This window comes from Balaenoptera physalus (assembly GCF_965194825.1).
Source record: "Balaenoptera physalus genome assembly, chromosome: 6".
NCBI lineage: Eukaryota > Metazoa > Chordata > Mammalia > Artiodactyla > Balaenopteridae > Balaenoptera > Balaenoptera physalus.
Genome location: NC_138885.1, coordinates 93,623,858 through 93,649,613, shown reverse-complemented (window position 1 = coordinate 93,649,613; position 25,756 = coordinate 93,623,858). Strand labels below are relative to the sequence as shown.

The 25,756-nt window shown below is 37.3% G+C and overlaps 1 protein-coding gene and 1 pseudogene across 3 annotated transcripts in view; both read right to left on the bottom strand.

Moving 5' to 3' along the window:
- NBEAL1 (neurobeachin like 1) overlaps window positions 1-25,756 on the bottom strand; it is a 171,442-nt gene that overhangs the window by 65,430 nt on the left and 80,256 nt on the right. For both annotated transcript variants that reach the window (XM_082466857.1, XM_082466858.1), the window contains 8 exons: window positions 23,073-23,161; window positions 20,375-20,950; window positions 19,862-20,037; window positions 18,872-19,025; window positions 18,446-18,574; window positions 13,573-13,878; window positions 13,329-13,478; window positions 136-293 (listed from right to left, as the gene is read on the bottom strand). In XM_082466857.1, the coding sequence (XP_082322983.1) occupies window positions 136-293; window positions 13,329-13,478; window positions 13,573-13,878; window positions 18,446-18,574; window positions 18,872-19,025; window positions 19,862-20,037; window positions 20,375-20,950; window positions 23,073-23,161 (1,738 nt within the window). The remainder of the gene's footprint in view (window positions 1-135; window positions 294-13,328; window positions 13,479-13,572; window positions 13,879-18,445; window positions 18,575-18,871; window positions 19,026-19,861; window positions 20,038-20,374; window positions 20,951-23,072; window positions 23,162-25,756) is intronic.
- On the bottom strand, window positions 3,067-3,749 carry LOC309663374 (EKC/KEOPS complex subunit LAGE3 pseudogene; annotated as a pseudogene). The gene has a single exon. The product of its transcript is annotated as an EKC/KEOPS complex subunit LAGE3 pseudogene (transcript).

Below are 25,756 nucleotides of genomic sequence, written 5' to 3'. Positions count from 1 at the left end.
AAGCAAATTAATTAAAAGTAATCTTTTAAAAATTGAACATTTTAAAAATTGGATTGGAGAGTTCACTGATTCATAAAGTTCTAGATCAGAGTTCTAAAGGAAAAAGGGTATTTAATGAATGACAGACACTCCTACCTTTCAGCCCAAGGTCCCCTTTCACATGTAAGGTAGAGCTTTATTGCCTTCCAGCGTCTCAGAGTGGCTAACTGTGCACTGCTAAGCTGTTTAAGCATATTATTATACCTCAAGTTCTCTTGGCGTGCTTTTCGATTAAATGGCTCCACAAAAAACTCCTGAAAGAAACAGCAATAAATAATAGCATTGAATCATATATTTCGAGGTATATTTAAATTTTAATGCCATAATTTTAAACATCTGACCCAATAAAATCAAGCAATGAAAGAAAGAAGCTGGTAACCAACGGGATTTTCTTATTCCATTAGAATCATTTCTTTAATATAATTTGAGCTATAACCTACTTGTATTTTTTAAAACTTAAGAAAATAACTAACCAAAAATAAACGTGTGAAGAACTTCAAAAATGTAAAGCGTCTCAACATAGGATTTTAAATCTCAGAATTATTAACCTTATACCGTCAAGTAAAATGATTTTCTTTTGAGATCTTTTGATTTATAAGGCATCTGGAATGTGACTCAAGTTTAAATAAAGTAAAAGGAAGAGTAACCACATTCTACTCTACTGTTGATGACCTGAAAGGCAATGCCGAAGACAAAAGAAATCTATAGGGGCAAATCTCTCACAATGAAAAATTCCATCACTTAAGAGTGCTACTCTCTGAACAGTATCCTAACTAGCAAATAAATTCACATACTTATTCCAGTTTTCAGGATAAAATAGATTCTGATAATAAGTTCTACCAAGATATAACTCTAAGCCCTGAAATTAAAATTTTAAAGTTTTCAAAAAGATAAGAGGTAAGCCTGGCTTATCTAACTCACACTGACATTCATTTATTAGGAAATATTAGGAACTAAAATAGTATTTAACTTGTTTCAAACAAATAACACTGAATTACATTAAAACGAACAGCTAAGGACATGGATTTAAAAGACACCTTTTAGGGACTTCCCTGGTGGCTCAGTGGTTAAGAATCCGCCTGCCAATGCAGGGGACATGGGTTTGGCCCCTGGTCCAGGAAGACCCCACATGCCACAGGGCAACTAAGCCTGTGAGCCACAACTACTGAGCCTGCGCTCTGGAGCCGGCACGCCACAACTACGGAAGCCTGCGTGCCCTTCGAGCCCTGCCGCAACTACTGAGCCCACGTGCTGCAACTACTGAGTCCGCATGCTGCAACTACTGAAGCCCGTGCACCTAGATCCCGTGCTCCGCAACAAGAGAAGCCACTGCAGTGAGAAGTCCGGGTATCACAACGAAGAGTAGCCCCCGCTCGCAGCAACTAGAGAAAGCCCACGCACAGCTATGAAGACCCAACACAGACAAAAAAAAAAAAAAAAGACATCTTTTAAAGAGGCAGTACAGCAGTGTGTGGCTATAAGCTTTGGAACTAGACCTGGGTACAAATCTTAGGTACTTAATTCTCTGAAGCTCAGTACCATCACCTGTAAGATGGGGCTGACAGTAATTGTCAACAGAAAGATTAAGATTTAATGTGCTTAATATAGTGCCAGAAAAGTAGCAAGCTCTCAATAAATTATAGTTATTATTATAATTGTTACTGTAATTACTACTATATTTGTAGGAAATCAATGATTTGGGAGATAGTGTTATCGAATATTTAAAACAGATCATTGCTGAGACAACTGAAGAAGTCATGAGAGCTCCATGATAATTAAACATCAATTTCACAGTTTTGAAGTTCAAGCACATAAGGATATTCTTTTTTTTTTTTTTTGGGGTTGTGTTGGGTCTTTGTTTGCTGCATGCGGGCTTTCTCTAGTTGTGGCGAGCGGGGGCTACTCTTCGTTGCGGTGGCTTCTCTTGTTGCGAAGCATGGGCTCTAGGTGCATGGGCTTCTGTGGCACATGGGCTCAGTAGTTGTGGCTCGCAGGCTCTAGAGCGCAGGCTTGGTAGTTGTGGCGCGTGGGCTTAGTTGGTGCACGGCATGTGGGATCTTCCCGGACCAGGGATTGAACTCATGTTCCCTGCATTGGCAGGTGGATTCTTAACCACTGCGCCACCAGGGAAGTCCTCATAAGGATATTCTTTTTTTTTTTTGAAAGGAAGAAGCAAAACTGCCTTTATTCTGAGAAAACCTGATCACCAATGATGAAAATCCAATGGCATCTACCAAAGAGCTACTAGAATAAGTGAGTTTCGAAAAGGCTGCAGGATACAACACCTTTTACAGGAAGCTAACTCCTCCTAACTAAATGCCTAAATGACTGTCCTAGCAGTTTTTCTTCACTGATCTGAGACAAGGCCAGTAAGCCACAGAGCTCCCATTCGAGTGTTTCTCGGTTGTTTGCTCTTGTCATACAAACCCAGTTTTTAAAACAATTTTACCGAGGAGACCCAGTAGTGACAAGGATGTGGGAAAGCATTCTGGTGGGAGGGTACATTTTCTGTACAATTTGGAGAGCAATTTCACACACTGCAGATTGAGAGCTTTAAATATTTAACCAATTCTACCTCTTGTAGTCTATCTTAAGGAAACAATCATTCAGGCAAAGCTCTATATATAAGCATTCCACTGAATCATTACCTATAATATGGCAAGAATTGAAAATAATTTAAACATTCAATAATGCATCTTTTATGTATCCATTCAATAATGCTTTTGAAGAATTTTTAGAAAAAGGTTCATGTTATATGAAAAATATCAGGAAAAATGCTAAACTTGCAAAATATTATTACTGCTACATATTTACTACATAAATACAACTATAAAACTAAGAAAATATTCCAAAATGTGGACAGTAGTTAATACTGAATGACAGGACCTAACCTCTTCCATTTCTTAAACTGTCTTCAATTACGTTGTACTACTTGAATATCTGAATCACAGAACCTCCCCTTCAATGTAAGGACAAAGGCATGAATATTTAAAGGTGCTATAGTTGAAAATAAAGTCAGACATTGCATCGTAGCTCAGTTTTATTTTCAGTAGTTAAGAAACATTTAAGCACCAAACAAAGCAAGTGAACCCTCAGCACCCAAGGGCCAGTAGAGGCAAAAGATGAAGCCCCCATAGTAAAGTGGCAACTACTGCAGGAATCACTGCCCTAGGAGGGATGCACTGTCTAGGAAGGGACACAAGTTTAGACCTTAACCCCTTTCCCTAGCCCTGGCTTAGCGGGTAACAGGGGGCCCAAAGCGCTGCAAGGTCCGTATCACCAGAGAAAGCTGGTCAAGAAAGTTGACGATGGAAATTCGGAGAAGGCAGGAATCCAGCTCTCCAGCGTACCGCCAGGACGCTGCCGCTATGAGCTCCTTCCCAACCGCCCCTTGGTGCGGTTCGGCACCTGGGGCCAGGGACCCACGGGCAATCTCCGCCTCCAAGGTGGACGGGAAAGGCACGCTTAGGGCGAATACGTGGCTGGCTTCCCGGCCTTCTGGCCGTGCACGCGGGGTGGCCGCCCGGCCCCGAAGAGTGCTGTGCTGGCGTGACACGCAGAGCTCCGTTGTTTGCAGCGGCAGCAGCATTTGCGCTGCGGGGGCCGCCCGGCCACCCCTGCCACCCCAGCTGCCCAGGACTTCAGCGCCGCCCGCCATCCTGCCTGCGCCTGCATCCCCCCATAAGGATATTCTCAAATCAGGTTTTTCTAGAAAAGCTAAGGGTGAAGTTACAGAGAAAATGCTGGTTGGTATAGTAATTGGTAGAATTTCTTTAAGGGCAATATAACAGTAATTATTACCATAATTGCTCCATACCGGTAATTCCACTTATTCTAGGGAAGTCATTCTGGATAAGCATAAAAATATGACTACAGAGACGATCGATACTATTTATAATAAAGAAAAAACTGTTAAATTAGGTCTAACACCGGGAAATAAGTTTAAATCTTCTAATACATAATATAATGGAATATTAGACAATCATATAATGGCATGGAAAAATGTTCACAGTACATTTTAAGAAAGTAGTAGCAAATGAAACTACCATTTTGGTTAAACCAAATATATACATAAAAATACAGGAAGGATAATATACCAAAATATTAGTAGTGATGGATTACAAATGTTTCTTTTTATACCTAAGTTATGGAATAAACATATGTTTTTATTTGGTCTTCCCTAATTTGTTTCATCTGTGTTCTGTAGTTTTTAGCATATAGATTCTGTACATATTTTGTTAGATTGATATCTAAGTACCTCATTCTTTTTAGACCTATTGTAAATAGTATTTTTTTTAAATTGTAGTTTCCTATTGCTCGTTGCTAGTATATAGAAATATGATTAAATTTGTGTATTGATATTGTGTCCTGCAATGTTGCTAAATTCATTAATTATAGGAGATTTCTGATAGATTCCTTAAGATTTTCTACACAGATAATTATGTGATCTGCAAATAGTTTTATTTCTTCCTTCCCAATATAACTGTTTTTTTTTCTTCTTTTTATATTCTTATTGCATTTGCTATGTCTTATAGTACAATAGTGACTAAGAAGAGTGAAAGTGAACATTCCACCCTCGTTCTCTATTTTACGGGGAAAGCAATCAGTTTCTTACCATTAAATATGAAGCTAGCTGTATGATTTTTGTAGAGATTTAGGTATCCCCTTCTAATCCTAGTTTGCTAAAAACTTTGATCATAAATGGATGTTGAATTTTGTCAAATGCTTTTTCTGCATCTACTGATATGATCATGTACTTTTTCTTGATAAGTCTATTAATGTGACTGATTATTAACTGATCATCAAATGTTGAACCAGCCTTGCATTCCCAACAGACACTCTACCTGGTTGTGATGTATTTTTTTTTTATACATTGCTAAATTTGGTTTGCACCTATGTTCCCAAGGGATACTGGTCTTCAGTTTTCTTGCACTGTTTTTGTATGGTTTCAATATGAGGGTAATACTGCCTCATATAATGAGTTGGGAAGTTACGCCACTTTTCAATTTTCTGAAGAGAGTGTGAGGAATTGGTGTAATTTCTCCATTAAACATTTGGTAAAATTTGGCACTGAAACCATCTGGGCCTAGAGTTTTCCCTTGTGGAAGGTATTTAACTATAAACTCAATTTCTTTAATCGATAGAGAACTATCCAGGTTATCTACTTATTATTGAATTAGTTTGGGAAATTTGTAGTTGTCAAGAAATTGATCCATTTCATCTAAATCATCTTATTTATGTGCACAGATTAGCCTGTAGTAGTCCCTTATTATCATGTTGATGTCTGTGAAGTCAGTGGTGATTCATTTCTGGTATGAGTAATTTTTCACTTTTTTTCCCTCAATTTGGCTAGAAGTTTACAATTTTATTGATATCTTAAGTAGATTTTGGTTTCATTGATTTTCTCTATTGTTTTTCTGCTTTCAATTCCATTGTTTTCTGCTCTTTAATCATTTCTTATTTAAAAACTAATGTAGGGAATTCCCTGGCGGTCCAGTGGTTAGGATTCGGCGCTTTCACTGTGGTGGCTCAGGTTCAATCCCTGGTCGGGGAACTAAGATCCCACGAGCCGTGTGGCACGGCAAAAAAAAACCAAAAACAAAAAAAAACAAACTAATGTAATTTAGTTTACTTTTTCAAGTTCCTTAGGGTAGAATGAACTTATTAATTTGAGGCCTTTCTTCTTTTTTAGTATAAGTACTTAGTGTTATAAATTTCCCTCTAAGCACTGATATATACTCAGCCTCCTTAAAGATGTCTACTATCAGCTTGATAGACTTTTTACCTAATCACTATGTACAGAACATTTTGATATTAATTTTTAAGTTGTTACTTATCTGTTTTTCTTCCAATTCTCAAATAATTTTCAGACAAACAATAAGAAATACTGTTTGGACTGAACTGCCCTGGAGCCCGAGGGGAGGGCGGCCTCACTGAGGCTGCCGGCTCCGGAGGGGCCCCACCAGCTGAAGCCGTGACAGTCCTTGGGACCGCGGGCCAGGGTGAGTACAACTTGGAGGAGCTTAAAGATGGCAGAAGAGTAAGACGCGGAGATCACCTTCCTCCCCACAAATACATCAGAAATACATGTATATGTGGAACAACTCCTACAGAACACCTACTGAACGCTGGCAGAGGACCTCCCAAAAGGCAAGAAACTCCCCATGTACCAGGGTAGGGTAAAAGAAAGCAGAAAAAACAGAGACAAAGAATAGGGACAGGACCTGCACCAGTGGGAGGTAGCTGTGAAGGAGGAAAGGTTTCCACACACTAGGAAGGCCCTTCGCGGGCGGAGACTGCGGGTGGCGGAGGCGGAAGCTTCGGAGCCACGGAGGAGAGCACAGCAACAGGGGTGCGGAGGGCAAAGCGGAGAGATTCCCGCACAGAGGATCGGTGCCGACCAGCACTCACCAGCCCGAGAGGCTTGTCTGCTCACCCGCCGGGGCGGGTGGGGTCTGAGACTTGAGGCTCGGGCTTCGGAGGTCGGATCCCAGGGAGAGGACTGGGGTTGGCTGCGTGAACACAGCCTGAAGGGGGCTAGTGTGCCACGGCTAGCCGGGAGGGAGTCCGGGAAAAAGTCTGGAGCTGCCGAAGAGACAAGAGACTTTCTTGCCTCTTTGCTTCCTGGTGCATGAGGAGAGGGGATTAAGGGCGTCGCTTAAAGGAGCTCCAGAGACGGGTGCAAGCTGCGGCTATCAACGCGGACCCCACAGACGGGCATGGGACGCTAAGGCTGCAGCTGCAGCCACCAAGAAGCCTGTGAGCAAGCACAGGTCACTATCCACACCTCCCCTCACGGGAGCCTGTGCAGCCTGCCACTGCCAGGGTCCCGTGATCCAGGGACAACTTCCCCAGGGAGAACGCACAGCGCGCCTCAGGCTGGTGCAACGTCATGCTGGCCTCTGCCGCCGCAGGCTCACCCCGCATCCGTGCCCCTCCCTCCCCACAGCCTGAGTGAGCCAGAGCCCCCGAATCAGCTGCTCCTTTAACCCCGTCCTGTGTGAGCAAAGAACAGACGCCCTCAGGCGACCTACACACAGAGGAGGGTCCAAATCCAAAGCAGAATCCCGGGAGCTGTGCAAACAAAGAAGAGAAAGGGAAATTTCTCCCAGCAGCCTCAGGAGCAGCGGATTAAATCTCCACAATCAACTTGATGTACCCTGCATCTGTGGAATACCTGAATAGACAACGAATCATCCCAAATTGAGGAGCTGGACTTTGGGAGCAACGATATATATATTCTTCCAACTTTTTCTCTTTTTCTGAGTGTGTATGTGTATGCTTCTGTGTGTGATTTTGTCTGTATAGCTTTGCTTTTACCATTTGTCCCAGGGGTCTGTCTGTCCATTTTCTTGTTTTTTGTTTTTTTTTTTACTTAAAACAATTTTTTTCTTAATAATTTTTATTTTTTATTTTAATAACTTTATTTTATTTTACTTTATTTTATTTTATTTTATCTTCTTCTTTCTTTCTTTCTTTTTTTCTCCCTTTTATTCTGAGCCGTGTGGAGGACAGGCTCTTGGTGCTCCAGCCAGGTGTCAGGGCTGTGCCACTGAGGTGGGAGAGCCAAGTTCAAGACACTGGTCCACAAGAGACCTCCCAGCTCGACGTAATATCAAATGGCGAAAATCTCCCAGAGATCTCCATCTCAACGCCAAGACCCAGCTCCACTCAACAACCAGCAAGCTACAGTGCTGGACACCCTATGCCAAACAACTAGCAAGACAGGAACACAACCCCATCCATTAGCACAGAGGCTGCCTAAAATTGTAATAAGGCCACAGACACCCCAAAACACACCACCAGACGTAGACCTGCCCACCAGAAAAACAAGATCCAGCCTCATCCACCAGAACACAGGCACTAGTCCCCTCCACCAGGAAGCCTACACAACCCACTGAATCAACCTCAGCCACTGGAGACAGACACCAAAAACAATGGAAACTACGAACCTGCAGCCTGCGAAAAGGAGACCCCAAACACAGTAAGTTAAGCAAAATGAGAAGACAGAGAAACACACAGCAGATGAAGAAGCAAGGCAAAAACCCACCAGACCTAACAAATGAAGAGGAAATAAGCAGTCTACTGGAAAAAGAATTCAGAATAATGATAGTAAAGATGATCCAAAATCTTGGAAATAGAATGGAGAAAATACAAGAAACGTTTAACAAGGACCTAGAAGAACTAAAGAGCAAACAAACAATGATGAACAACACAATCAATGAAATTAAAAATTCTCTACAAGGGATCAATAGCAGAATAACTGAGGCAGAAGAATGGATAAGTGACCTGGAAGATAAAATAGTGGAAATAACTACCACAGAGCAGAATAAAGAAAAAAGAATGATACTCTGGTTTCTCTTCAAAAAAGAAAAAAGAATGAAAAGAATTGAGGACAGTCTCAGAGACCTCTGGGACAACATTAAACACACCAACATTCGAATTATAGGGGTCCCAGAAGAAGAAGAGAAAAAGAAAGGGACTGAGAAAATATTTGAAGAGATTATAGTTGAAAACTTCCCTAATATGGGAAAGGAAATAGTTAATCAAGTCCAGGAAGCACAGAGAGTCCCATACAGGATAAATCCAAGGAGAAACACACCCAGACACATATTAACCAAGCTATCAAAAATTAAATACAATGAATGAATATTAAAAGCAGCAAGGGAAAAACAACAAATAACACATAAGGGAATACCCATAAGGTTAACAGCTGATCTTTCAGCAGGAACTGTGCAAGCCAGAAGGGAGTGGGAGGACATATTTAAAGTGATGAAAGAGAAAAACCTACAACCAAGATTACTCTATCCAGCAAGGATCTCATTCAGATTTGACGGAGAAATTAAAACCTTTACAGACAAGCAAAAGCTAAGAGAGTTCAGCACCACCAAACCAGCTTTACAACAAATGCTAAAGGAACTTCTCTAGGCAGGAAACACAAGAGAAGGAAAAGACCTACAATAACAAACCCAAAACAATTAAGAAAATGGTCATAGGAACATACATATAGATAATTACTTTAAATCTACATGGATTAAATGCTCCAACCAAAAGACACAGACTGGCTGAATGGATACAAAAACAAGACCCGTATATATGCTGTCTACAAGAGACCCACTTCAGAACTAGGGACACATACAGACTGAAAGTGACGGGATGGAAAAAGATATTCCATGCAAATGGAAATCAAAAGAAAGCAGGAGTAGCAATTCTCATATCAGACAAAATAGACTTTAAAACAAAGACTACTACAAGAGACAAAGAAGGACACTACATAATGATCCAGGGATCAATCCAAGAAGAAGATATAACAATTGTAAATATTTACGCATCCAACATAGGAGCACCTCAATACATAAGGCAAATACTAACAGCCATAAAAGGGGAAATCGACAGTAATGCAATCATAGTAGGGGACTTCAACACCCCACTTTCACCAAGGGACAGATCATCCAAAATGAAAATAAATAAGGAAACACAAGCTTTAAATGACACATTAAACAAGATGGACTTAATTGATATTTATAGGACATTCCATCCAAAAACAACAGAATACACATTCTTCTCAAGTGCTCATGGAACATTCTCCAGGATAGATCATGTCTTGGGTCACAAATCAAGCCATGGTAAATTTAAGAAAATTGAAATCGTATCAAGTATCTTTTCTGACCACAATGCTATGAGACTAGATATCAATTACAGGAAAAAAATCTGTAAGAAATACAAACACATGGAGGCTAAACAACACACTACTTAATAACCAAGAGATCACTGAAGAAATCAAAGAGGAAATCAAAAAATACCTAGAAACAAATGACAGTGAAAACACAACAACCCAAAACCTATGGGATGCAGCAAAAGCAGTTCTAAGAGGGAAGTTTATAGCTATACAAGCCTACCTTAAGAAACAAGAAACATCTCAAATAAACAACCTAACCTTACACCTAAAGCAATTAGAGAAAGCAGAACAAAAAAGCCCCAAAGTTTGCAGAAGGCAACAAATCATAAAGATCAGATCAGAAATAAATGAAAAAGAAATGAAGGAAATGATAGCAAAGATCAATAAAACCAAAAGCTAGTTCTTTGAGAAGATAAACAAAATTGATAAACCACCAGCCAGACTCATCAAGAAAAAAAGGGAGAAGACTCAACTCAATAGAATTAGAAATGAAAAAGGAGAAGTAACAACTGACACTGCGGAAATACAAAGGATCATGAGAGATTACCACAAGCAACTATATGCCAATAAAATGGACAACCTGGAAGAAATAGACAAATTCTTAGAAAAGCACAACCTTACGAGACTGAACCAGGAAGAAATAGAAGATATGAACAGACCAATCACAAGCACTGAAATTGAAACTGTGATTAAAAATCTTCCAACAAACAAAAGCCCAGGACCAGATGGCTTCACAGGCGAATTCTATCAAACATTTAGGGAAGAGCTAACACCTATCCTTCTCAACCTCTTCCAAAACGTAGCAGAGGGAGGAACACTCCCCAACTCATTCTACGAGGCCACCATCACTCTGATACCAAAACCAGACAAAGATGTCACAAAAAAAGAAAACTACAGGCCAAAATCACTGATGAACATACATGCGAAAATCCTCAACAAAATACTAGCAAACAGAATCAAACAGCAGGAATGCAAGGATTCTTCAATATATGCAAATCAATCAATGTGATACACCATATTAACAAATTGAAGGAGAAAAACCATATGATCATCTCAACAGATGCAGAGAAAGCTTTCGACAAAATTCAACACCCATTTATGATAAAAACCCTCCAGAAAGTAGGCATAGAGGGAACTTTCCTCAACATAATAAAGGCCATATATGAGAAACCCACAGCCAACATCATCCTCAATGGTGAAAAACTGAAACCATTTCCACTAAGATCAGGAACAAGACAAGGTTGCCCACTCTCACCACTATTACTCAACATAGTTTTGGAAGTTTTAACCACAGCAATCAGAGAAGAAAAAGAAATAAAAGGAATCCAAATTGGAAAAGAAGAAGTAAAGCTGTCACTGTTTGCAGATGACATGATACTATACATAGAGAATCCTAAAGATGCCACCAGAAAACTACTAGAGCTAATCAATGAATTTGGTAGAGTAGCAGGATACAAAACTAATGCACAGAAATCTCTTGCATTCCTATACACTAATGATGAAAAATCTGAAAGAGAAATTAAGAAAACAGTCCCATTTACCATTGCAACAAAAAGAATAAAATATCTAGGAATAAACCTACCTAAGGAGACAGAAGACCTGTATGCAGAAAATTATAAGACACTGATAAAAGAAATTAAAGATGATACAAATAGATGGAGAGATATACCATGTTCTTGGATTGGAAGAATCAACATTGTGAAAATGACTTTACTACCCAAAGCAATCTACAGATTCAGTGCAATCCCTATCAAACTACCACTGGCATTTTTCACAGAACTAGAACAAAAAATTTCACAATTTGTATGGAAACACAAAAGACCCCAAATAGCCAAAGTAATCTTGAGAAAGAAAAACGGAGCTGGAGGAATCAGGCTCCCTGACTTCAGACTATACTACAAAGCTACAGTAATTAAGACAGTATGGTACTGGCACAAAAACATAAATATAGATCAATGGAACAGGATAGAAAGTCTAGAGATAAACCCACGCACATATGGTCACCTTATCTTTGATAAAGGAGGCAAGCATATACAGTGGAGAAAATACAGCCTCTTCAATAAGTGGTGCTGGGAAAACTGGACTGCTACATGTAAAAGAATGAAATTAGAACACTCCTTAACACCATACACAAATATAAACTCAAAATGGATTAAAGATCTAAATGTAAGGCCAGACACCATCAAACTCTTAGAGGAAAACATAGGCAGAACACTCTATGACATAAATCACAGCAAGATCCTCTTTGACCCACCTCCTAGAGAAATGGAAATAAAAACAAAAATAAACAAATGGGACCTAATGAAACTTCAAAGCTTTTACACAGCAAAGGAAACCATAAACAAGATGAAAAGACAACCCTCAGAATGGGAGAAAATATTTTCAAATGAAGCAACTGACAAAGGATTATTCTCCAAAACATACAAGCAACTCATGCAGCTCAATATCAAAAAAACAAACAACCCAATCCAAAAATGGGCAGAAGACCTAAATAGACATTCCTCCAAAGAAGATATACAGATTGCCAACAAACACATGAAAGAATACTGAACATCACTAATCATTAGAGAAATGGAAATCAAAACTACAATGAGATATCATCTCACACCGGTCAGAATGGCCATCATCAAAAAATCTACAAACAATAAATGCTGGAGAGGGTGTGGAGAAAAGGGAACCCTCTTGCACTGTTGGTGGGAATGTAAATTGATACAGCCACTATGGAGAACAGTATGGAGGTTCCTTAAAAAACTAAAAATAGAGCTACCATATGACCCAGCAATCCCACTACTGGGCATATACCCTGAGAAAACCATCATTCAAAAAGAGTCATGTACCAAAATGTTCACTGCAGCTCTATTTACAATTGCCAGGACATGGAAGCAACCTAAGTGTCCATCAACAGATGAATGGATAAAGAAGATGTGGCACATATATACAATGGAATATTACTCAGCCATAAAAAGGAATGAAACTGAGTTATTTGTAGTGAGGTGGATGGACCTAGAGACTGTCATCCAGAGTTAAGTAAGTCAGAAAGAGAAAAACAAATACCATATGCTAACACATATATATGGAATCTGAAAAAAAAATAAATAAAAGAAAATGGTCAGAAGAACCTAGGGGCAAGACGGGAATAAAGATGCAGACCTACTAGAGAATGGACTTGAGGATACGGGGAGGGGGAAGGGTAAGCTCGGAAAAAGTGAGAGAGTGGCATGGACATATATACACTACCAAACGTAAAACAGATAGCTAGTGGGAAGCAGCCGCATAGCACAGGGAGATCAGCTCGGTGCTTTGTGACCACCTAGAGGGGTGGGATGGGGAGGGTAGGAGGGAGGGAGACGCAAGAGGGAAGAGATATGGGGACATATATATATATGTATAACTGATTCACTTTGTTATAAAGCAGAAACTGACACACCATTGTAAAGCAATTATACTCTTAATAAAGATGTTAAAAAATAAAAATAAATAAATAAAATTTTAAAAATAAAGGAAATACTGTTCGTTTTCAAAGTTCAGTCTTGTTATTACTCTCATTTGAACATTAAATGCTTGAAATCAACATAAAAAACTGGTATTAAAAACATTTAATAATTTTTACCTGAAACTTGAGCTTGCTCTCTCCCCCTTCCCGGTCTCGTTTATGCATATTCACCATTAAGGCTTCATAACAATCCTTCCAGTATAGTGCCATGCTCTCATGACCATCATAGAATGCATGGGTTTCATACTGCTTCATATAAGGTACAATCTTATAAAAAATATACATACGCAAAATTTAATGCATGTTTCTATAAAAATGATAATTTAGTATAGAAACCTCACTCAACAAAGATAAAACTTACATATTTTTCAATGTAAACTTGCCATTCATTTGAACTGCAATATTCTTGAAAATCTTCAAAAAATGAAGAGCTTCCATTGGTAAAAGGTAAAGAAGGCAGATGCAAGTTCATGAAGAGAAGCTCATAAATTTTGGAAACCAGGGTACGGACAAGCGGAATCAGAAATGAGTATATTTCAGTCTGTTCCTTGATTGATTGACTTAGAACATGTTCCAGCTTCCCTAAAATGTAACATGCTTCATCCTGATTTTCAATCACCTTGGTCTGAAGAAGGGTGTTTAGCTTAGCTGATGCCACTGCACAAACCTGGAGCAAAATAGTAAAATAAAGCAGATATTTAGTGATAACAAAGTTCTTTGGCTCCTCTTGAAGTTGCTTTTTAAAATAAATTATAAAAGTAACCCATGCTTAATTTGGAATACACAGAAAAGTTAAGAGGTTGATAATTAATCACCCCAACATCCACTCTACTCCTTCAGAGAGGTTGCAAGAATTCGGGGATGATTCCATCTCTAGTTCTAAAAGATAGAAACCAAACAGAATATCCAACCCCTTGCCACACTGACTGGTTCAGGTAACTCATCTTTCAGTCAACTCATGTCACTGTCTTTGTCACATGGATTCATTCAGGGATAGCTTTATCATGCAAAGACACAACTTTTACACAATAACTGTAAAGAACTGTGAAAGGGCTTGGATTTTATCAATACCTCATCTCCAAGCTGACAAGTTAGCCTACCACTGTTTCATAGATGCTGGCAGAAGAATGAGACTCCTGGATCAGAGACAAAGATCTACAGCATTAGCAATAGCCAGAATATCAGCATTTGCCCTGTTCCCCCAAATGTAATTCCATGGTGAGAAATGAACAGAACTGGATGATGCCTGCACACCCAGTGGTTGCATTATAGGAGAGGAACCCCAAGCAAAGGGAACACAAGTCTTTTAAATTCGGTAGTAAGTGCACCTGAACGTTGCCTTGGAAGGAGACATTATCTTTATTATACTGGACAGTAAACAAACCTGCTTTTGCTCTGGAGGGAGACATCATCTCTATCTTCCCAAGCTGTTCACTATACATGCATCCTCAAAAAGACAGTTCATCACAAAGGCATCCAGTGTCTGTATTCACAAGAGATCCATGAAGAACTGTCTACCAACAATGACTCTAGGAAGAAGCACTCTCTTTCTCTGGATATGAACAAGGAAGCATGTAGCCTTAACTGCTGCTGGCAGTGATTTTGTGACAATAAGGGCAGCCAGCTTAAGACAAGCTGACATGATGGAGAGTAATGCTGTGAGAACAGCGAACAAATGGAACTAGAGCCTTGACTGAATCATGCCTTAAACTCATCTTAGCTATGGAATTTTCAACTATATGAATCTTCTTAACTAAGTCAGCTTGCATTGATATTTCTGTTATTTGGAATCAAAAGCATTCTTATAGATAAAGGACAGTGAACAGGCAACTGAGTAAAGTTCCCAAGGAAAATACATATCTAGGGCACAAACCTAGGCAAAGGAATATGCTATATTACTCTTAAGCTCTGGCCTTAAACTCCATCCTAGAAAGGTAAATTGGTCACGAAAGGGCCTCCTTTCATCTAGACTAGAGAAAGATGGAAGTCTTAAAACCAAAACAGGACAAATGATATAAAGTGTCTCCTTCTCCCTTAACCCTATAACCCAATTTTGGATCATATTACTTTCAAAATAAAGAAAAGCAAGAGAAAGAAAGGAAGTATTAAAAACTGACATCACTTCAAGAATATATGTGTGCCTATATACGGAATCTAAAAAAAAAATGGTTATGAAGAACCTAGGGGCAGGACAGAAATAAAGATGCAGACATAGAGAATGGACTTGAGGACAAGGGGAGGGGGAAGGGTAAGCTGGGACGAAATGAGAGAGTGGCATGCACTTATATATATTACTAAATGTAAAATAGATAGCTAGTGGGAAGCAGCCGCATAGCACAGGGAGATCAGCTCGGTGCTTTGGGACGACCTAGAGGGGTGGGATAGGGAGGGTGGGAGGGAGACGCAAGAGGGAGGAGATATGGGGATATATGTAAATGTATAGCTGATTCATTATGTTATAAAACAGAAACTAACACACCACTGTAAAGCAATTATACTCCAGTAAAGATGTTAAAAAAAAAAAAAAAGAATATATGTGTGCCAAAAGCTGATCTGAGCTGTATGCACATGTCTTTGCAGGCCAAGGCAACAATAAGGGATCTCAGGCAGTCTTTCCATGCAAGACTTAAAGAAGCAAACAGCATTGGAGGAAACAACCTCTAAGATGGCTCAAAACTTTAACTTTTCTACTTTTAACTTAAGCCTCTACTAGTGAAGCTTCTCTACCCTTCTCAGGTTTTCCCCAAATCCCTTCACTTTAGTCTCTGAATCTGACTAAAGCAGCTTAAACCCAATAGAGGCCAACAAATGTGAGACAAAAGGCTATAAAATCTCATTATCCAGGAAATACCAATGTTAATATTCTGGGCTCTTTTGCTATATGTTTTTAAAAATACTATTCACATGAAAGGTTGAATATTCAGTGCTTTGCTTTTAACTTAGTATCACAGTATTAAATAACTATAAGTTTATACGTTTATTTAAAAGTATAAAGACACTTTCAGTGAATACAATGATTTACTTACCACTGATTTAACTTTGGATACACACACACAACCCCCCCACACAGATATGATCGCCCTGCCCTCACATTATAAAGAGTACTACATTACGGTCACCTGAGAAATGACAAAAAATACCAGGGCCCTAGTTCCCCTGTTTAATTACTGAGTGATGTCCCACACAAAGGCATTTTTAAAAAGCTCCTCTAGGTGATTTCATGTGTAGCTAGTGAAGAGAATCACTGGCTGAGCTAAGACAACTGAAGGAGCAGAAACCCAGACAATGCTGTGACCATATACTGCATCTAAATAAATCAACAACTACTCAGTCCTGCTTTAAAGACAAGCTGGGAAATCCTGGCTTTTATGTGAAATCTCCTAATACTTAAATGCTGGCAATTAAATAATAATGTACGGGCCAAACAAAACAAATTTGCTAGCCAGATTCTTTTTGCAGGCAACTCTATTTAAACCCCTATAAGGGAAGGGGTTCCTTCCCCAGCCTTTAACATGCACAACCTCAGGGAAATATGCTTTTATTCCTGAGAGAGTGAAATTAAACAAGTAGCTAGTGAGAAGTGTTATAGGTCACTAACTACTGGTTGATAGGATCAGTCTTATCTGTAGGTGCTGCACACTTCATTTATTTAATAAGTACTTATAGAGTCCTACTATGGTACAGGCACTGGATATTTAATCGTGAGCAAATTAAAACAGACATTTTATTTCTCCTTGGAAATCTCACCAAGGAGAAAAACACTGAGGGTGATCATGAGTGGAAAAAAACAGAGCTCTAATATCTAAAAAAAGAACTACCTGGTATGCTGGCTGCAAGGGCTTTAACAGCCACCAGACTCATATTAATAAAAAAGCCAAAAAAGTTATCTTTGTTCTATTTCTAGATGGAGAAAAAAAGAAAACTACAATCAACATCTATGTGTACAAATATTGTTTGGTATTTTAGATTATTACCTCAGGATATAGTTTTAGAGTAGAATTACTAGACAAAGCGTATAATAACTTTTTTTAAAGTTCTTAGTTCATATAATTTTCAAACTGTATTTAAAAGCTGTACAATTCAAATTTTCATCATCCATATATCAGAATGTTTATTTTTTGTTTAGCTTTTCTGCTTTTTCCATGTTTTTTACAATGACCATGTGTTACCTTTATGATTAGGAAAAAAACCACTATCTTTAAAAAGTTAGTAACGTGGGGAAATGAGTTTAATATAATTGTAAGAAAAATAAAAAAGAACACAAAATTATCAAAATATATGATGGTTTTAGTCATCTGAAAAAATATATACAGAGGAAAAAACATTAAAATATTGACAGTTGCTTTCTCTTAGGCTATGGGATGAAGGATATTTTATCTATTTTTTCTCTTTATGTTTTTTGTGTACTTTCCACAATGAGTATGTTTTCTTTAATGACTGGAAAAGAGTATCTATTGAAAAATATGGTCTTTTTAAAATAGGGCAACCTTATGGTATTTTAACCTCCTCATGTTCTTATCAATATTATAGCAAGTTTATATTCGAAACGATTATCAAAAGAAAATAAAAAGGGCCAGGTAAATAACCATGCGATACATGTCATGACTAATCCAATGCAGGTAATCACAAGCATCCAATGTAAATAGAAAGATGACAGACTAAAATCTGCATGGAGCTTTCCCAACCTTTAAAATTTTTGAAAATAATAAATATTCTGTGGGTCCATCTTTTATTTATCTTTATAATAGAAACCTAGCACAATGCTAACACTTGGTAGGTATTCAGTAAGTGTTTAATAAATGAAGAAAAATGAGATAAATGTAAAACTGAATTATTAAGTACAGAAAAAGATTTTGACAGAACAATTTAAAAAATAATTTTCCTAAAAATGCAAGCCCTAAACTTCACATGTATAAAAGTCTATGCAGGCTGTATAGCTCCTAGCTATACTAAATGTAGATGATGTGAGTAATGCCCTCTAATATAAGCTATATATAAATCCTCTAAAAGGAAACCTTAAATTATACTGAATCATAAACATCAGGAAAAAAGAATCGATTAGCTGCCTCTCAAGCTTCTTTCTCATCTCACAAAATTGAAACTAGAGTTAAATCATGATATTTTTTAAACTAATTAAAAAATTAAAACGCTGAAAACATAATTGCCATTCAGTTACTGCACAAATTCCTATGTTGCATGTGAGTATATAAAATAACATAAAAGAATTGACAAACCTGCAAATTACCCCTTCCAATGAAGCCTAGAAGCATCTGGATTTGAATCTGAGAGAGTTTCACCCATACTGGACTTTCAGAATACCAAACTGACAGACCGTCGAAGAGCAGCATCATATCCTCTAAAAGCTAACACAAAGGAAAAATTGAGAAATAAAAACATTCCATTTTTAAATCTACTGGTGATGAGTTTTCCCAACAGTAATACAAAACATAAATATTTCAAAACTAATTCACTGTTCAGTTGGTAAAAGCCAAAAGAATTATCCTAGTAAGAGTTAACAAAATCTGCGACTATCACATCTTATCCATGTTTATCGCATCTGATTAAATATTAATGCTCTGAAAAGAGGGGATACAAAATTTCTTTCTTTGAATAAACTCCTTCACTACCAAAAAAATAATTTCAAAGAGATGTTACTGCACCTTCTCAGTCCACATGTTCGAATTAACTAGTCCCTCTGACTGCAGAAAGTCCTGTATGATCAGCATGAGTCGGAAAGCATTTTCAGCAGTTACTGGATTAAATTTTGCTTCTCTGTTTTCTGTGACTGCCCATTCTAACATCTTCTGTAGCAAACTAAGTATAAAACAAAGTCCTCTTAAAACCATTTTAAATTTATAAAAATAACAGGTCACCAAAACAAAAACAAAAACAAACCAGCAACAACAAACCTCGTTATTTATTAACAGGAATGTATCTCCAAAGATACAGTATCACTGGCAGGTATAAGACACTGTAGATGGTATTTAGTAATAATGAAGCAACTTTTTAATCTTTGGAGTACTTATCTTTAATATACCTAATATTAAAAGGCAAAGTAAAAGTTACCTGTTTGACTTGACCTTAAAAAAGCTATGAAAATAATTCACATTCCAGCCTCCATGAGATACTTAAAAGTTTCTTTAAAACTGAAATTGGAAATGTTAGGGAAGAAAGCCTTATGCCTTACAGAGAGTCTAGCCCTGTGGAAAAACAAAAAAGTAATTCTGTTCTAGTGTGCTGTTGGTACAGTGTTCTATCATATGCAGGGAACTCAAAGCTTTAGAGAAGTAATTTTCCCGAAAACACTACTACCTTCCTTTAGCATGGAAGCACTCAAATTTGGACAAGACGGTAGAACACATGCACCAAGTGCTTAGATACTGCAGAAAACAACTTAAACAAGGAATATATAATCACTTAGAATCCAAATTAATGTAAGAATTAAATATCCTCACACTGGAGTTAGTTTTGGATTTCTCTCTAGATCCCACTAGAATGGCAACAGACAGGAGAAGGGCTGAGCACAAAGCTTCTCCTTTTCTCTCTCTCTCTACACCCACTGAACACTGAATAAAGGTTCAATAACAAATATTATTTTGGACTCCTGCCCACTCCAAAAGGAGAGGGCATATCACCAACTGAATGCTTACATTAGTTTTATTTCATCTGATGGTCGAAGTAGCTCACTGGATATTCCTGGTTTAGTTAGTGCCGAAAACACTTGTCCCCGTTCAATCCAAGTATCGTCATCAGACTTTTCTAGTCCCTTACACATTACACAGTTCAAAATATTTGTCAGTAATTCAATAAGCTCTTCCTCACATCTCTATATAAAAGAGAAAGTAATATGAAATTATTAGAGGGAGGGGGTGTTAAAAGCACATAATGAGAACCATCAGGTACATAAATTATAATCATTCAACATATTTTTAATGTGGCTGCATGAACCTGGAACTTCACTACGAAGGCCCTAGAGATGTAAAGATGAATAAGACACTGGCTTTGCTCTCAAGACACTCACAATTTGGTGACTTCTAGGCTTCTAATACCTTAGACCATGAGACTTGGAACACGAATAATACATGAAATTGTTAACAATCACACATTTCTGAGGTCAGACATAAAAAAAATAAAACCACATTTGGACAAATAAGTAATCTTACCTCTTGGTTTTCAAGTAAAGAGAAGTCATCACTAAAGCCCACATCATTTGTGATGCTGCTTTCTTTGTCAGACTGCACAGAAAATGACTTAGTGGACTCTATCGGGGATGGCGTGCTAGGCAAGCTGTCTGGCATTTGACTTCCACTATCACTCAGTTCACATGAATCAATTCCACTGAGATCTAAACTCAAATGTGAAGGGTTATTATGCCAGAATTCTCCTCGATTCTCTGATTTGAAAGATAATTCTCCCATCAAGCTATCTTCTTGAAATAATGGTGTGTTGGAGTCTAGGGAGTGTCTATCCTCCAAACTCCACTGATCTGAAGACACATGAGCTGAGGCAAAAGAGCTGATTTTTTCCTCATCTGTCTTTTCATCAGAGTTCCTCTTCATATCTTCAGCTGATATATTTTTATCATTGTCTTTCATTAAAATAGCCTTACTGTGCTTATGAAGAGTATTTCCATTTTCAAAATTTGCTTTTAAAAAAAGCCTAACTAAAGTGTCTTGCCAACCCACTTGTTGAGATATTTGATGTGCTGCATCTGGCTGGGACTGTAAAATCTGTAAAATCTGTGAAGAGATTAAGAATGCAAAATTCGTCAAAAAGTATACAGTACTTTTACATCAAAAAGTTTCTTTTCAGCTATTTTAATGACAAAGTAATTTAATAAGAAACTTTGGAAGCATATACTTTCAAACGATTATATTCTTAACTAGATTAGAAACTATTTGGAGGGCAGACATTGTGTTTTTAACTAATCTGCCTATTACTCATTTTATATCTAGAGTTGGGATGTACTCAAATATTTGCTGAAAGATAAAAAAGGAAAAAAAGATAAAATAATCCTCCACATACCAACACACTCACGTTATTAATTTAATTTGGTTGGAGAAAAAAATATAGATAGAATTAAGGTATAAATAAAATGTAATAAAGTTATATCCTCTCAACTAAGTACTTTCCATGAGCCTAGTACATTTGTTTAGTAAATACTGAACATCTACTATGTGCCAGGCACAGTTCTGGCACTATGGTTAGGGAGTAAACTAGAACACATAAGAAACTTTGACAGAACCTAGGTACACCAAGAGTGTTTTCCCACCTCATTTTTTCCCCAGGCAAAGTTAATGGCTGCTTTTGCAAAAACATTTTTTTTTCATTAACTCTACATGGTACAAACAAAACAAAAACTGAACTTTAATTCCAGAAAACTATTTCCAATGAGATGGATGCTGATATTTAGCTGGAATAAGAAACTGAAATTAAAGAGTAGACATTTACATGGCAATGTGTATGACCTCTAGTATCCTAACTGACTTCACATTTTTTGGATAAAAACAAGTTCTCAAACACTATCAGAAATGCTGTTAAGATCTTTAAGCCATTTTAATCACAAAGCCAATAAACTTCTAAGTAGATGAAGAGAACTTTGGCTCCCAGTGTTTACAGAGTATCTCTTTTATCAGAATTTCTAACTCTGAGAAATTTCATAGCAGGAAATAAGTTATGTTGGTGCGGACTTCAAAATTAATGGTTCTTACGTACACTGATGCTGATATAGAAAGCAGTGAGTCGCAGTGAGTCATGATGACACGTTAAGTTTCTTTCCTCACTTAATGCCGTCAATCAGTGAGCTACCATTACTGCAGCAGTGCACAATAGCAATTTTAAACACATTAACTAAGTTGAACATATTAACCTTTGGTTGGCAAAGAAACTTTTCATGACTTCATGACTTTAAAATTTTCAGACTTATTTTACAGCTATTTTATAAACACATAATGAATAAAAACTGGGCTGTACTGAAAGAGGTTTCTAATTGCACACCGAAAGGAAAAGGATCCATTTACATGACTTGCTTCAAGGAAAACATGGCAAAATCCATTAAAATGTAAAATGTGAATACTCTCTGACAGAAAAATTACATTTCATGAATTATATCCTACATATATATTACCATGGATAGGTAAAGACAGATGTAAAAATATGTTCCTAACAGAAGTTTGTTAATACGGTAAAACAGGAAACAATCTAAATGTCCGTCAGCTGGGAACCAGATAATACTTTTATAGAATAGCCATAGAATAAAAAACTACGTAGCTGTTAAAGAGAAAGATATATCCAGATTTACTGATGGAAAGGTACTGTGACATAATAGGAGTAAAATTAAAAAGAAAAACAAGGAAGCAAATTAAATACTAGACTGGTCAGTGGTTGCCAGTAGAGGAGAGAGAAGGATATAATCAGGAAGAAGCGTACGGGGTAGCAATTCATCGACTTAGAGGTTAAATGAGTGGACTGAAGGTAAATCATTGTTGGAATACACTCATAAACAAACTATAGAAAATCCTTTCCACAAAGGTTAAGAGATTCAGAAACTCTAAAATACGGTGTTTGAATTAAAAATGGTCACAACAAAAGGTTCTGAATAAAGAAAATATTCTCTGGTAATACATTTTTGACTCTGGAAAGGGCATTATTTCCAGGAGCTCATGTATGGCTAAGAAGAACAAATTTATATGCTGATTTCTTATGATTATATAAAGTTAATTCACCTCAAAAAAGGGAACTATAAAATTATGTCATATAAAAGATATTAAACTTATATCTGGTGAAAAATACTCAATCTAAAAGTTCTTCACAATACAATGATACTGCAATTTTTAAAGTACATCTTTAAAGTTTACTAACCTTTCTGCAGATGACCACCCTGACATTTATACATGCTCTGTGAGATATATATACCACAGATAACAGATCTTTGAAATTAATAGCAGGATCTATGATGGGAAAAAAAAGTTAAAATTAAATACTAGAGAAAACCAGAGAAAGAACTGTGGTAATAGTTATACATAAAGGCTGACAATCATTTCATTTTTATTTTTTTCCTGCTGTCAACAACAGATGCCCTTTATTTTTTCCCCCAACTTTATTAAGATATAATCGACATAAAACACTGTTTAAGGTGTAAAACATGATGATCTATGTATATGTTACAAAATGATTACATAATAAGGTCAGTTAACACACCCATTATCTCACATAGTTACTATATTTCTTTTTGTGGTGAGGACACTTAAGATATGTTCTCTTAGCAACTTTCAAATATACAATACAGTATTGTTAGCTATAGTCACCACGCTATACCTTAGATCCCCAGAACTTACTTATAACTGGAAGTTTGTACCCCTTGTACCTTCACCTGTTTCCCTCACTGCCCCAACTCTGGCAACTACCAACCTACTCTGTCTCAATTTGTTTTTTTCACATGTAAGCGAGATCACACAGTATTTTCCTTCTCTGCCTGACTTGTTTCACTTAGCAGAATGCCCTCTAGGCTCTTCCATGTTATTGCAAATGGCAGGATTTCCTTCTTTTTTATGGCTAATATTCCATTATATATATATATATATACATATACCACATCTTTATTATTCATTCATCCATTGATGGACACTTACGTTGTTTCCATGCCTTGACTATTGTGAATGATGGTACAATAAACATGGGGTTGCAGATCATACCTCTTTGAGATATGATTTCATTTCCTTTAGATATATACCTGGAAGAGGGACTGCTGAATCATATGGTAGTTCTATTTTTAATTTTTTAAGAACCTCTACACTGTTTTCCATAGTGGTTGTACCACTTACATTCCCACCAACAACACACAAGGGTTCCCTTTTCTCCACACCCTCACCACTAGCACTTATTATCTCTTGTCTCTTTGATAACAGCCAAACTAACAGGAAGGAGGTGATATCTCATTGTGGTTTTGATTTTCATTTCCCTGATAATTAAGGATGATGAGCACCTTTTCATGTATCTGTTGACCATTTGCATATCTTCTTTGAAAAAATGTCTATTCAGGTCCTTTGCTCATATTTTAATTGGATTTTTTGCTATTGAGTTACATGAATTCCTTATACATTTTGGATTTTAACCCCTTATCAGATTTGACTTGCAAACATTTTCTCCCATTCCATAGGCTGCCCTTTCATTTTGTTGATGGTTTCTTTGGTTATGCAGAAGCTTTTTTTTTTTTAAACAAATTTATTTATTTATTTATTTATGGCTGTGTTGGGTCTTCGTTGCTGTGTGCGGGCTATCTCTAGTTGTGGCGAGCGGGCTTCTCATTGTGGTGGCTTCTCTTGTTGTGGAGCATGGGCTCTAGGCGTGTGAGCTTCAGTAGTTGTGGCACACAGGCTCAGTAGTTGTGGCTCATGGGCTCTACAGTGCAGGCTCAGTAGTTGTGGCACACGGGCTTAGTTGCTCCACAACATGTAGGATCTTCCAAGACCAGGGTTCGAACCCGTGTCCCCTGCACTGGCAGGCAGATTCTTAACCACTGTGCCACCAGGTAAGTCCCCAGAAGCTTTTTAGTTTGATTTAGTCCCATTGTTTATTTTAACTTTTGTTGCTTGTGCTTTTGGTGTCACACGCAAAAAATCATTGCCAAGACCAAGGTCAAAGAGTTTTTCCCGTATGTTTTCTTCTAGTATTTTTACAGCTCAGTTCTTACATTTAAGTCTTTAATCCATCTGAGTTAATTTTTGTGGGTGGTGTAAGACAGGAGTCCATTCTCATTCTTTTGCAAGTGCATATCCAGTTTTACCAATCACATTTATTGAATAAACTATCTTTCCCCCATTAAATATTCTTGGATTCCTTGTCAAATACTGGTTGACTGTACACGCATAGTTTTATTTCTAGGCTCTTGATTCTGTTCCACTTGTTTATGTGTCTATGTTTATGCATACTGCAGCATACTGTTTTGATTACTATAACTTTGTAGTATAGTTTGAAATCCGAAAGTGTGATGCCTCCAGCTTTCTTCTTTCTCAAAGAAAGAACTGTATGTAATAGTCACATAAATGCAGAAATAATTGTTTCATTTTAAATAGGAATTGTAGATATGTTCAAATTTTACAAAGACAATAGGCTTAGAACGTTTAACATCTTCCTGACTAAACCCTAAAAAGCTGTTCTTTTATTTTGATTGTCTGAACATACTGTCGATACTGCTTGGATCTCATACTTGTACTTATCTTTTTATGTACATGTCTTCTCAATGAGATGATAAACCACTCAAGACAAAGAACCTTATCTTATACCTTTCTGAACCCCTAGCATCTGACAAAAATTCTGTAGTTTGTAGGAAGTACTTTAAAAAAGGTTCATAAAAGCAAAATTAGAAACAAAAAGGAATATCTGAAATTAGTTTTCATTTTCCCTTTAAGAATTTAAGCTCTGAAAGGAAAAAGAATATCTTGTACATATTTTCTCTAGTGTCCTTTTCTTTTCATAGACTCAATTATTTACTAATCACTCAGTCAATAAACATTTACTGAAGGCCTACCAAGTAAGGTACTATG